We start from the raw sequence: 14,416 nt of genomic DNA on the forward strand, positions 1-14,416 counted from the left end.
ATGTATGGATACAGGGACAGCAGAAATCGATATTTTGTTACAAAAAAGGTTTTTGTGCTCTGACTTCAGAGCATGTTGATCCTTTTTCTGAGCAACAATCCTGACATTCCTTCACTGTCCAAATGTGTTTAATAAACATGACAGTTTACTTATTTTAATTTAAGACATGTTTTATTTTAATGAAGTTTAAAACTTTTTTATTTAATGTAAAATTATATTTTGTTTTAATTTACTTTCAAATTCTTCAGTTGCTGAAGGGGCTGCATAGTTTTCATAAACTGCATAGTTCAGAATAGCTATAATTGTACCAGATGGTTGATTCAGTTAAGTTGGACTAGACTGTAATACAAACCGTTCAGTTTGTCAACAATAAAACTGAAATGAGAGAAAGACTGAGTGTGAGACTTTGATATTAGAGAAAATGAATATTGATAAAGTTTACCTTTATGTACAGAATCTGAATATCGCAAAATATTTTACAAAATTGCAATAATATTGTATCGTGGGATGTATGGTGATTCCCACCTCTACTAAATGTCCTAAATCAAAGGGAACGTACAGGCTTTCTGTATTATTATTCCACATGTTCTAAGGTGCCAAGGTGTATGCTTCTTGTTCCAGTGTCCATGAAAGTTCTCCAGTGACCTGGGTTGGAAAAGGGTTAAGAGAATGGATAGGTACGGGATACATGCATGGAAGTTTAGCACCAAGACCATTTTATTTTATGGCCGTCATAGTGTAAATAATTTAAAAAATCTAATTTGCCATCATCTTGCTAAAATAAGCAATGCTTAAGCTGAAAAAGACATCATCTTGATGGCAACATAGTTTCCTCCCAAACCTTTATATGTATATATACCGTTAATTAGAGGTGGGAATCACCATACATCCCACGATACGATATTATTGCAATTTTTTAAAATATTTTGCGATATTCAGATTCTGTACATAAAGGTAAACTTTATCAATATTCATTTTCTCTAATATCAAAGTCTCACACTCAGTCTTTCTCTCATTTCAGTTTGATTGTTGACAAACTGAACGGTTTGTATTACAGTCTAGTCCAACTTAACTGAATCAACCATCTGGTACAATTATAGCTATTCTGAACTATGCAGTTTATGAAAACTATGCAGCCCCTTCAGCAACTGAAGAATTTGAAAGTAAATTAAAACAAAATAGAATTTTACATTAAATAAAAAAGTTTTAAACTTAATTAAAATAAAACATGTCTTAAATTAAAATAAGTAAACTGTCATGTTTATTGCTGCCTTTTTGTAACAAAATATCGATTTCTGCTGTCCCTGTATCGATACATTATTAGCAAACAAAATATCACCATGCTACACAGTATCCATTTTTTCCCCCACCCCTACCGTTAATGGAACCCTCACAGTTGTTCACATGTCACGTGCACTAATGAACCCCTATGAATGTCATGGATGCAGGCTTTTAACTGTGTGCTGACAACACACAGATTCTTATTATCTGGCAGACTCGAGGACAGTTTTCAGCTTCACTTCTAAAATGGTTTCATACTCAGAAAAATGAGCAGTGTTTCTGGATTTTGTTTCATAGAAGTCTTTTCTTTACAAGATAAAGTTCTAATTTGTGGATGTAGCTCTGAACTGTGTTCACACAATCGTTTTCAGGAGAGCATCTGAGCCCACGCAATGATTTCCAACAAAGAACCGTGTCAGTTTTTAATGAATGAAGATTATGGCTATTCATTATTGGTAGTCAGCAATGTCCCTTGCAGTCCCAGTCCTTTTTCAAAATCCCCCAAATTTCATAATGTTTTAATGTGTAGTCCATATTTTTTAATTGCTTATCCAATTCAGGGTCACCGGGGGATGTAGCCTATGTCAGCTGTTATAAGGAGAGAGGCAGGGTACACCCTGGACAGGTCGACAGTCTATCACAGGGCTAACAAAGACACGGTCAATTATTTGCTCTCAGACTAATTGCCGGCCAATTAAGAATCACCAATTAACCTCATGCGTATATCGCTGGACTCTGGGAGGAAGCCAAAAAAACTCACATTTCCAGCAACTCCACTCAGAAAGGCTCCAGCCACGTGGTGGATTCAAAACAATGTTCTTGCTGTAAGGTGGCAGCGCACCATCACAACGCCCTCTTTTATTTACTGTAGATGATGAGGTCTTCACACTGTTTGCAATCACATGTAAAAAACACTGTTCTTAAACTGTGCAGCTGTGTGCTCATGAATTCCTTCTGTGCTGCTTACGAAAGCCCGTCCTTACTCGTGACAGACTCTGTCTCTATGGGTATAAAAAGAACATCCCAATCACACTGCTGATCTGTTGCAAAATAATTGGTTTCCCAGCATCTTGATGCCCCCGTCCCGGTTTTAGAAACATGTTGCTGGCATGAAATTCAAGATAAGCATATATGTTTTTAGTGTATTGAGTTTGGGGGGAAATAACTTGCCTGTTAATTGAAGAATCCATTAACCAACTTACTGTTGTAGCTTACGGTCTATAAAAGCATGCATCTTGCTGCAGCTTATTATGCTAATTCATAGTACTTATCTGCTGAGATCTGAAAATACTCGTTACTGGCCAACGTTTTCGGTCATGGCCTAGATTCTTTTAAATCCTAAAAATAGAGCCAACTGGAGAAGAAGAAGCGCAGTTCTTTCTTAAAATAATGACAAAAATGTTTTGGGTTTATTGTCAAGTGTTGCCAATAAATGCTGTCTATTCCAGCTTTAGGAGAACTAATGCAGTTAGCATGTTGGATAAAGCTTTATGCTGTTTTTATGCAATATTACTCCCAAATCAAATATTCTCTCTGTATCAATCAACTGTTTATCAAAGTTTATACTAAAAGGAACACTAAGCATGTTTATGGGCTGTAGGTAGCTCACTGCTAAATTCTAAAATTGAAGCCTGCAGGGCATGTGCTGATTAGAAATCAATTCAGAAAAGACTAATTATAAGGATGGGAAAATGCCCCAAAATAAAACTTATTTGGTCATTTCCCCGAGGCTGAGGCATGAAGAAGCAACTAATTGTTCACCTTTCTTGTTACACTGCATGAATTATAAGACCGAGAGGACCATTCGCAAAGCAATGCAGGTTTTTGGGTTTGTTTTTTTTTTTTGCTTTGACCATGAACAAAAATGACAGCCAAATGAATATTTCTGTTTTTATACTTTCAGAGCTTGAACCTTGCTTAAGGCTTTACCATTAACTTTAGTGCAAGTCTAGAGACACGTCAGAGCTGAGCGCCTGCTGGCACTGAATTATTTAGGTCTCATGTTTGCAGGCTTTGCAAGATGGGGTGAAATGGCACTAAATCCCTGACCACTGCAGCTGAAAGAAAAGTGGCAGGGAGCAAGACAGCGTGATTAAAAAAATATAAGGATGACAAATGGGAAAAGGAAAAAGGAGGACAAACATCAATTTAATTTTCTTGCTCGACGATCATCAGTGGAATTAGAAACTGCACGTTTTCCTGGATCAGACGCTTTGTATACGTAGTCTCTTTGTTGGAACTGCTGTAATTAACAGTTTCCTAAATACTAAAAGATGCTTGATAGAACTGTGCAAGAACACACTGTTCACAGTGACACAATGGCACTCTCCGTTCCCCTCAGCAGGAGTGGAGATAACTAAACTGTTATTTTGCAAGTGAAATAGAAGAGTCCCAGAAGAATAAGGAGCCGAACATGCATTTCAATCACTATTCTCTCCTGGAGTTAAAACACATATACTCTGCAGACATTGTGAGTATCTGTCTGCAGAAACTTGCAGCTGCTCAATCTAGAACAATCACTTCAGAACTCACAAAGTCATTACACTTTAATTCCCTTGCATGGCTGCATGCATCCTGTTAATCTCTTAATGAGTTCTTTTTAACATCAATCTGTCATTAGTGTCTCCAGTCCATCAGCATCACTAAATCGTTTGTGTCACTGTGTGGCCTTGGCATCACAAAGACTGACATCCCGCTGTAGATCTCCCCCCACCTCAGCACGCGCCATGCAAGTCAGCTTACCCGCACACACACACCTCTACAGGACAATGACATGGTCGTATATCTCAATGGACTGTCATCCATGACAGCTTGAGTAGCCCATTACAGAATTTACCTTCCAACAGACCCTTTGCCTACCAGTGGTGGGTCAGTGACATCACATTACATCTTTTATACTCAAATCCATCACCCTCCCATGTGACATCCAAAAAGAGCCACAAAGAGGCATACTTACCTGTAATTCTCAAAACTATTACAAAGCACTTTTCAACATTCAGCTTACTGAATGGAAGTTTATTTCAGTCCAGACAGACTCCACACAGTCAGAGTGGAAACCATTTATCACGAGCAGGCCACAGTAGAAGACAGGGTGTGAACTACACGCTCAGACTTTGTACTGGCTAAATGGTGTGACAAAAAAACGTTACGACATCAACACCACTCTCCTTTATAGCGCTCAGCTGTTTATCAGAGGCAAAAACAAAGTGCTGTGCAACGGTTTGTTCTTCGTCAGGATTTCAAAACTTAAATCACTGTGGTTGCAAAACTACGTAGCACAAATACATCCGTCACATTATGTTAAGCAGTCTAGTCCAGGCGTTGTTTTGGCCAGCGCAGCGCCTTGACAGATGACGGGATGAGCTAGCTTCACCGTTATAGCTCAGACACCTTCATTTTTTTTGTTTCTTTTTTTACTGACTAGACAAGCTTCACCAACAGGACAGAGATGCACCTGCTTCCACAGGAAAAAATACATCTTTTAACATATCTTTATTGTAGCTAACACTCTGGTGGCTCAGAAAACTACAACGCACTCCTACTTAGCTTCCTGTCTGCATGTATTAACAGTGGGACATAGATTCATACATATATGGGCGTCCACACCTTTGTGGACAGGTGATGCATTTTACATCAGATAGATCCGTGTGGATATGCATACTTCAAAAGGTATGATTTCAGCTCAAGGGTCAAGGAGACTGAAGACTAAAATCTGGTCGTGATTACAGCGAGGCACAGAAACGGAGAAACCTCTCCAAACAGTAGATGTATAAATAAACTTGCTGAGCCATTTGATGGTTGTTAGGATGCAAGATTGTATAGATGAATCTGCACGTCGAATATTTAATATATGTAATAAAGTTCTCTATAAAAGAAAGGTAGGTTTAACAGAAAGAAGTCAGACCTACTAGGATATAATAATATATACTGTCCATATAATTCTGCTGCTATATTTCAGATTATGATGCAGAAGCTGCCTGACGATTGTTACCACTACCTACCTGCGCAGCATGTATTTTTATTTTCCTTGGCTAAATGACATTAACCTTTTTCCTGCAGAATCAATCGATTTTATTCAATTTCTTTCTCGCTAAAGGTTAATGCATACGTGATTGGATCGGTTAGAGCACAGTTCTTTTATTGGCTAAAACAATGCTAGTGAAATGGCATTCGTGTTGAAATTTAATTAATAGATTTTCATGCAATGAAAAACAAAACCAATAAAAAGAAAAACACTCACGGGGGCATTTCTTTAATCTAGGCATTGGAAATGCTTCGGATAAAAAAAAATCACACACACATGGCCTTAGGTTTGAAAATATACCTCCCCTCTGATCACTTCAATATTTTTCCCAGTCAAACAACCTTGTTACAAGGGTGCTTGAAACCCAATCAGCCAAAGGGTAAGTGTTCTCCTTCAAAGAGCATTTTCCACACAAAGTTATTTGTTACTGCAATAAGCAGACAGACCGCATGCAGTGGACATACAGATGTCAAACTATGCTAACTTCCTTCATGTCCTCATGTCAGACATATTTGGGTTACATGAAAACACATTTAATTTAAAGTCCTTTAAGTAGGAGTGTTTCTTAGTATTGTGTTACTCTCACTAACACACTGTAGACTGCATGAGATCAAGACTGTTAGTTAAAGAGTGCTGGAGGCACAGCGCTGTGATTGAAATCAGAGTTGACAGAGGAAACCCTCATTTTAAGGCCTGAAAAATGACAGTCAGTCTTAAACAAATACCTTAAAAATAAGATTGATTTCCATCTTCCCCTTTAGCTGTTAGGTTTTTGGTTTTAGTTTGACATCACAAAATATTAGAACGCCTTTAACTTTGGCTCTTTAAATCACACAAATCTGTTTTGGAAACTGCTCCACACATTCTGATTATCATTGCTATCACATTAACATGAGCAACAGGCACGACATAATTCAATGCATGTGCAGTTGCTACTACACTGATATTTATATTCATTATAAGGGGAAAACTGCTCCACTACAGGAGCAGCATCATTTTAAAAATCTCATTCTCTTCACCACCTGCAGCTTACACACAGCAGGACTTGAGGGGAATGGCCATCTCTGGCTGTGCTGCAAAACTGATAACAAACATAGAGGGAAAATCCTTGCAGTGTGCCTGCTAACCCTAAGGCACCACTTATTATGGATGGTTAAAAGACAGGCACACGCACAGAGTGGGTGCACATAAACAGAGAATAAAGAGCAAACATGGTGGCCGAGTGCGTAGTTGAGCTATAGAGGGAATGGTCGCTGGGGAAGTTAGTGTTTCATTTAAAAACTAAATAAAGTATAACAAAATTTTACTGGGCACAGAGAAGCTCAACAATAATCTTTTTTTAGTATTAACCAACTGGTAATGACCTCCCAAGTGATGTGATGTTCACTGAACTTAATTTCTCTGGAACTTTTTCATACTGAAGTAAATAAAAACATCGAGTTCGTCACATCGAGTCAGAGTGAGAAGTGAGTGGATTCTGACAAACTGCGTCTATTTAAAGGCTGAGTCAACAGAACATCAATTCAATTTCAAATGTTACTTTTTGACTGTTTACAAGAGAGGAGTGCTCCATCCCCTTTGTGTCTGTCTGCTTAGTGTGGCATTTTAAAGATTTAACCCTTTAACACCTACCATAGAACCAAGTCCGCCAGAGCTTATATTATATGTTTACATGCTGTGGAGCCATTTTTGGGAGCATTTCAAGTTTCTATACATCAATACAACCATTATAGCCCAAATTTTAATAATATATATGCATTAAGTGCATAGTAATTACATAAATTGCAAAAAAGTGCAATAAACTACAAAAAAAATGAAAATCGTTTTTGTTTTTTAACATATATTTTTAGTTAGAGAAATTTAAGAGGCTTATCCCTCAAAACTGTAAATACAAAAAAGTTGCACAAAATAGTTTCCCACCACAGGAAATTTATTTTGAGTGTCTTCATAGTTTTATTTTTGAAATACACCAATTTTTATACACTGCAGGAAAAACAAGAATAAATATTATAATGCAAATTTGCAAAAAAGCAGCATATGCATCAAAATAAACTATTTCCAGCAGCAATATGAGTCCTAAGCATCCCAGAAACCACACAGAAAGTCATAAAGTCAAAGATAACTTTTAAAAACACCAGTATAGGCTCATGAGGCCCTGATGGTAAAAAAAACAAAACAAAAAAAAAACCAACTACATTTCCGGTTTCGGGCAGGTCATGGTGGACATGTGATAGTTCGCGCTGACGTCTATTCCAACGTAGGAAGTGTTATGAACAGCTGATCGGATCGGCAAAGCGTGTTTCTAGAATATTATGTTTTTGTTGCTGCAAGTGCTTTTTATGCAGTTTTTGCAAAGTTATATGTGGAAGGAAACTGTGACCGAGGACAAGCTGATGGCATAAGATGTAAGTACAACTCCTCCGGTTTCATATGCAAAAAATTATTGCGCTAGCTTACGCGGTTGCAGAGCTACAGCATATTATTTATATATATATATATATATATATATATATATATATATATATATATATATAACCCTAACCCAAAACGGAGCGTGCCCGCTCTGACCGGTTTTAAAGGGTTAAAGAAATGTCATCAGAAAAAATGAAATTTTCAAAGCATGCCATCAAATCTGTGAGGACTTCAATTTCTCATATCAGTTAGTTCATTTGTTAATTCCCTAAATTTTAAATGAGTTAGTGAAAGACAATTCTGCTGCGTAACATTTGAGGCGGTTGCTTTATAATGCCACGAGAGTACCATGAATTGTACATGTAATGAGAAAACTTTCTATTTGAGTTTCTGAACAAGACTCAGTCAATACAGCTGTCAATGAGTCTGTGCTTCAAAGGGCTCAAGGACCTGACCAGGTGAAGACAATCAAAAGCCAGACAGAATCCAACCCTAGAAGCCTATAAACTCACAGCTCCATCTGCTCTAGGCCACCATTTACCTGCTAGTCCTGCAAGGGCTCCAACCAAGAAGGCAGAAATAACTGACAGACTCTCAGGTCATACCAGGCCAAGTCAAAGCTAATTTGTAGCCAATTTAATTCTGGAAATAGCACATGGAGCAGCTAGATTTGTGATTGGTCCGTTTGAACTCAACGTAGTCCAACAGAATCAGATTGTTAAAAGTCAAGAGAAGAAGAAGAAACTAGTTAAAGACAGTCTGACTGACACTGAATGTGTCCTTTTCAGTGAGAGACATCAATGCAAAGACACTTAAAGTCAATGAAGAAGTGTGAATACAGGTTAGAAATGTAAAAGCAGCAACGGGATGAGGTCAAACATAAGAGGTAACCAGTGCTGCTCTATATCACCAAGTAAATGACACATCATAAAAAAGAATTACTGTGAATTTCAACACAATGTGAGCTGATCCAGTACAGTGTTAGTGCAGTGCTGCAATAATGCTTCAGCAGGTAACTTAATATGGCAAAAACTGGTAAAAGGTATATAGCAATACGATCAGTCCTTTATATTATTTACAATCTGAAATTTACACTCATGATTCCTAAGGACTGTTCTTTTGATGATTAACAATTATTGAGTATTACTGTAATATACGAGATCAAATCTCCAAAAATAGACTATGTTTGAGCAACCTTTGGTTAGAGGATGACAAAGTAGCTCATCCGGCTAATGATCCATTGCAACTCACAGATTATTGTAATGTGTCAAGTACAGAAAGAAAGTGTCAAGTTCTGTTGTCACTGCTTGACTGTACTGCACAAAATAATGAGGATTTAAGTCCATAGAGAAGTGAAGGAAGCTTGCAAGTGTTATATCCGAAACAAATTAGCATCTCATTTCAGAAAATCTGACCAAGACTCTAAAAATAGTTGAGATTCCTATGAAAATGGACATTAACATGTAAAATAACAGCCACTTTTCCATTTCTATATGAGCTTAACCCTGGGCACAATTTGAAGGAAGATTCATCAGGTGAGTTTTACAAAAAAACGACGAATGCTGTAGGAAAAGCGGTGATTTTCCCACGTGGGAGAATGAGGCTTATTCTTATGATTCTTGTGAATTGTAGAGCGTTGGATGGAGGGATGATGGATGCCTTACCACCACATCACCTCATTGGTCCTTCAGCTGGATGAGAAAAAAAAATAAATCTCCTTTTGCTTTTTTGACAGACAGAAATAGAAATTCTTGACCAGGATATCCTGGTTACACTGGAAGCTCTGAAAAACTGTCCATTGCCCCTTGAGGCCACTTGTTGAGTTCCCAGGCTGTATAAGATCACATCCTTGTATTATGTAATACTGGAGAAACCAAGTTCTCAGAGAAAGGCAAATATGAATAACTTTGTGCAGAATTACCAGGTTACACAGAGCCAAAATACTCTAACTATAAAACTATAACTCTACACTGTTACCACTGTTGCTCTGAGCACTTTTTGAATATACTGAACATTTCTGCCTCGTCTAATGTGACTTAATATGACAGCAGAACAATGCATTAAATATTCTGAGTTTCTGCTGTGAGAAGAACGTGCACGGTCATACTGACAGAGTGATTTCACATTAAACTAATGACATTATGACCGTAGGATACTTGCTTCTCACTGCTGTTGTGGGAAATCTAACAAGTGAGAGCTCATTGATCATGAATAAATTGGAACCTAACACAAGAAAATGCTTCATGTTTGTTTACATTTGCACAACATGTTCTCTTCATAAACGTATCTGTACGGATTCATTTTAGGAAGTTTGTAACACAGTTGAGACATTTTTTTCTTAATTGAAAAGCTGTATTAAACCAACTTCACTTATAAGTTTTGAACATTTTTTAAACTCCTGCAATAATACAAAGCATTGTTTTTGGTAATTGGTGCATTTTCTAATTTAAGGCTTTTTACCGATTGCTACCTTCTTTTATTTCCCCCACATGTCAACATGTGGTGTCAATTTCACTACCCCCCCACCCCCACCCCGCCCTTTTACAATCATCTAAGATACATTGCCCAATTAGAGTTTAGCGTGGTCAGCAAATTAAAATTAAATTAATTGCCATCAAGTCATGGACTCGTTCATGTGAAGATGTGAGGAAAAGATGAAGAGTCGATTAAGACTGCGCTAATGTGAAGTATTAATCCCGTCCAATTAGCATTGCCACGAAAGCAGAGAACAACACCTCTGTCTTAAGGGCCTTTTTGTTCTATTACTTACAAAGCAATTAATTAGTCAGTACTTCTTTAATTCTTTAATTAGAAAGTCCTTTTTTAATTTGACACATTAGCAGGCAAACACCAACACTTACTCAAATTACTGTTTAATTATAGCACATCCTTACATAAACGCATGCCCTCCCTGTGGTCAGTGTTTGTGTGAGAAAACTGTGTTGGAGCTGTGATTGGCAGCCTGTGTTGGCACGGTAACAGACAGTCAGGCGCGTACACACAATCTCACCGGAGCATTTTTTTTTTCTGCTGCAGCTGCCTGACCTCCAAACAGGCCTGACAACCAGAGCCTGAGGACATGGCAAGGTAATCGAAAACAACAAAGACTGAACTAAGCTACTCTTTTCCATACGGCCACCAAATAATAGGATTATGCAACAATTCACATTGCACTTATTTGATGTTGGTAGAGGAAGACTGAGGGGAGAAAGGTAAGAAATATAGCTGTTGTATCAAAGCACCCCTAAGTGAAGGGGGGATTCTCCATTTGAGGTTACAAACTCTCGCATTTAGAAATTTGACTTGGCTGAGGGCAAAATGAGGATTTGAGACCATAGAGCAATCCTGCAGCAGGTAGCTGCTGTTAGTACCTGGAGGGAGGCTGGCTCTCTTCCTCTTCTTGCTGTTTTCTGCAGTGTTTTCCAAAGGAGGACAGTCGGTCACCAGCTGCCCGCTGGAACCGTTGAACTGAAGAGGGTCGTTGTTGGCTGCTGGATCAAAAGGCAAAGCGTTGAGTCCTGCAAAACAGACAAAAACAAAATGCCACAATACATTAAATTAAATAACGACTCTTCGTTTATTTAAAATGATGTGAGATAAATGAGATCACAAAGAAAGTGGACAAAATATATAAAGAGAGTCACTAAAAATGCTCCCGTTTTGGGCCTGACACTGGAAAACAAGTTCAAATATCTTCACACTGGACTCCAACCGTTTACATGTTAAAAGTTGTAAAATATAGATATTTTTAAATGTAATCAGTTTAGACCATTGCTACAGTCAATAGCAGATGGAATAACACTTAAATTAACCCTAATCAGGCTGATAAAGCCCAGTCTCATTGGTACAGCGATCTAGAAAGCCAACTGGGCTACACTGATAAATTAGTATTTCTGCTGAGATTCAAATAGCTGTTAATTAAAATGTGCTCGCTCTTTAAGAAAACAAAACCAAAACTAATATGGGATTTTATTTTCTAGGTCTTTGTTTCAGTTGCTCACTTGCAGGCAAAAATAGACGACGATCCGCTGGACGCCTGACATATGAATCAATATTTTGTGCTTGCCTGGGCAGACGGGCACGTGCAATGCTTCCTTCTCTTCTAATCAAGGTCAGTTTTAACAAGGCCAGAACCTAATAGTAGAAATAAGAGTGTGGTGAAGACAACTTTTTCCTTAGTATCTTTGTTTTGATCATACGAGACAGTAAGAACACTTGAATTAATCTGTATTTATCACTAAATTATTATGAGATTCCCCCCAATCCTAATGAATGAAGGCCAACTTTACGTGTATTCTTGGCTTAATGTATCACTTATTCTGCGCTCTTTAAGGATTAGGATTTATGCATTAGTTCATAATTCAGAGCGGGGTCCTGGAGAGACTCAGTCTTAATTCATGAAAAATTCATGACACTTCTTTGTGCTCAGATTTGTTTTCCCTCCACGGCAAAACAGAGCAGAAACCCCACGTAACTGTGGCTCTATTACAGGTCTGAGAGACACTAATCAGTTTGTATCAAACTCAGAAGTAGCTACAGACATTCATTTTTATTTTTTAAATTGTGCACTGAAACTGTTGTAGCCTTGTTTTTTAGCCCATCAAACACTCAAGACTTCAGGGTGATGCTCTAATGATGCAGCTTTGAAGTAGTAGTTTAATTAAGGCTTATACAGCTAACGAGGTTACTGATACCTTTGTCAACTGTGTCAACTTTTCATCACTATAATCTGTCAACAACAAGATTGACCAGTAGCTTATATGTGACTAACAACTGACATAGACAAAGAAAAACTGAGATAAATCAAGCCTCACTTTTATCAAATTTCCCCTGAATTTTATAAATCTATCAAGGTACTGCATGTAGGGATGGGTATCGAAAACAGGTTCTTGTTGAGAACCGGTTCCCACTGTTTCAATTCCTTGGAATTTTTTGCCATTTTTGCAAACGATTCCCTTATCGATTCCAGTCGCCCCGAATGACGTCACCACGTTGCGGAGCGTCATTTACCTGGCAGGAAACACGGCGCCTAAGCGGCTCAAACGCTCAAAAGTTTGGTTATACTTTACGAGAACGGATGACAACAGGGCAACTTGCAATACTTGCAAAGTAGATATTTCATTTAAGGGAGGAAACACTACGAATATGCAAAAGCATTTGCTCACAAACACACGATAACCTTAAATGAATGTCGTGTTTTTAATTCCGGACTCGTGAATCTCAACCCAGCAGCAGCGGTAACGTTTGCACGTCCTCTCCCGTTAATGCGGGTAAATAATCAACTAACAGTGCAGATTATGTTAGCGCGATCTGCCTTATTACAAAACCTGCCATTACTGTGCGTTTAGGTGACCATGATGAGACAGAGTCTGGCTCAGATGCTGGCAGTTCTCGCTGCAGTCTACCGTAGCGTCTCCTTTCAGGCAGGATAGACGAATGTCACCGAGCAGTGACTCAGTTTGTGGTCAAAGGCTTGAACCCATTTGCCACAGCAGATGATTTTCAGTAAGTGAATGTGTTTAATTGTAGGCAGGGACATTACTGGATATTCTTGTGTAATTGCTACAGAATAATTGATGTTATACTTTGTTATTGCTACAGAAGAATATTTATTTTATTATTTTACATTTACAATTTTTTTTTCCTGGGGACCCTGTGACGCCCCATTGAAGAGCCGTAGGCTGTGGATCTCTTAAGATCTCACTGTTGGGTTTGTAAGGCCATGTTACTCCTAAATTTCTATCTTGTTCAAAGAGAAGATATAAAACAAAGTTCTAAGCTAGTCGACCTTAATGTTCTCCTTTTTTAAAAAGAATCGAATCGTTAAACAGAATCGAAAATGGAATCGGAATCGTGAAAATCTTATCAATACCCATCCCTAACTGGAAGTGTGCAAACTCCTATTGTGTTACATAAACAATCAGTTAAAAACAAACAAAAAAAACAAACAAAAAAAGCAAAACCATAGGATCAAGTCTGTTAGAAAGTTAATGCCACGCTTGCAATTCCAGCAATAAAACATGAAACGAGGCCTTAAAATACTTTAAATCTGTGCATGGGAGATTTCTCAGATTTAGGCATTGGGGCTGTATTTTCTGCATAGTCGGTCTAAGTAGAGTAGTGTGTGTGAGCGTGCACGCACGCACAGAACCCTCTTAAGTCAATCTCTATTCAACATCCATCTGTCACACGTCTTTAAAGATGACCGTCAATAGTCCAGAGAGCGAAATAAATGCATTCCTCTGCCAATGTTAACTCTGTCACCAATAAACAGCAACAGTTTACATCTGGAGATGAGACTTTTAGTCATGTGCTTGTGAGTTCCCAGCGAAAGGCAAAGAGTAGTTATGGGAAAAGTGAAGCTTCAGTGGTCACAGTGTTACTGCCGATCCAGCGTCACTTTAGCTCACAGTGGTGAGCTTCTCCAACAATTTTACAAGATTTGTTCCAATAAGGGAAAAAAGGAAAATATGGTGCAAAGGTGAATGAAAATAGGCAAATCTGTGGCACTCATTGTTGATTTTATTTGATCTAGAGTTCATGACAGAATGATCCAAGGACTTAAAATGTAGGGCTGGGCCATATCATACCGTTCACGGTAATACTGATGTAATGTTGGGCAACGATAAGAAAATGAAATATGGCGATAGAATATGGGTAAAACGCGCATGCGCAGTGCCTTTGTTTTCATATGCACAT

At 38.1% G+C, this 14,416-nt stretch overlaps 1 protein-coding gene across 8 annotated transcripts in view; it reads right to left on the minus strand.

The window, feature by feature from the left end:
* enox2 (ecto-NOX disulfide-thiol exchanger 2) overlaps positions 1 to 14,416 on the minus strand; it is a 209,557-nt gene that overhangs the window by 101,838 nt on the left and 93,303 nt on the right. For all 8 annotated transcript variants that reach the window (XM_085130882.1, XM_085130908.1, XM_085130899.1 and 5 more), the window contains one exon: positions 11,089 to 11,235. In XM_085130882.1, coding sequence (XP_084987008.1) covers positions 11,089 to 11,235 — 147 coding nt within the window. The remainder of the gene's footprint in view (positions 1 to 11,088; positions 11,236 to 14,416) is intronic.

This window comes from Neolamprologus multifasciatus, chromosome 2, assembly GCF_963576455.1.
Source record: "Neolamprologus multifasciatus chromosome 2, fNeoMul1.2, whole genome shotgun sequence".
Taxonomy (NCBI): Eukaryota; Metazoa; Chordata; class Actinopteri; order Cichliformes; family Cichlidae; genus Neolamprologus; species Neolamprologus multifasciatus.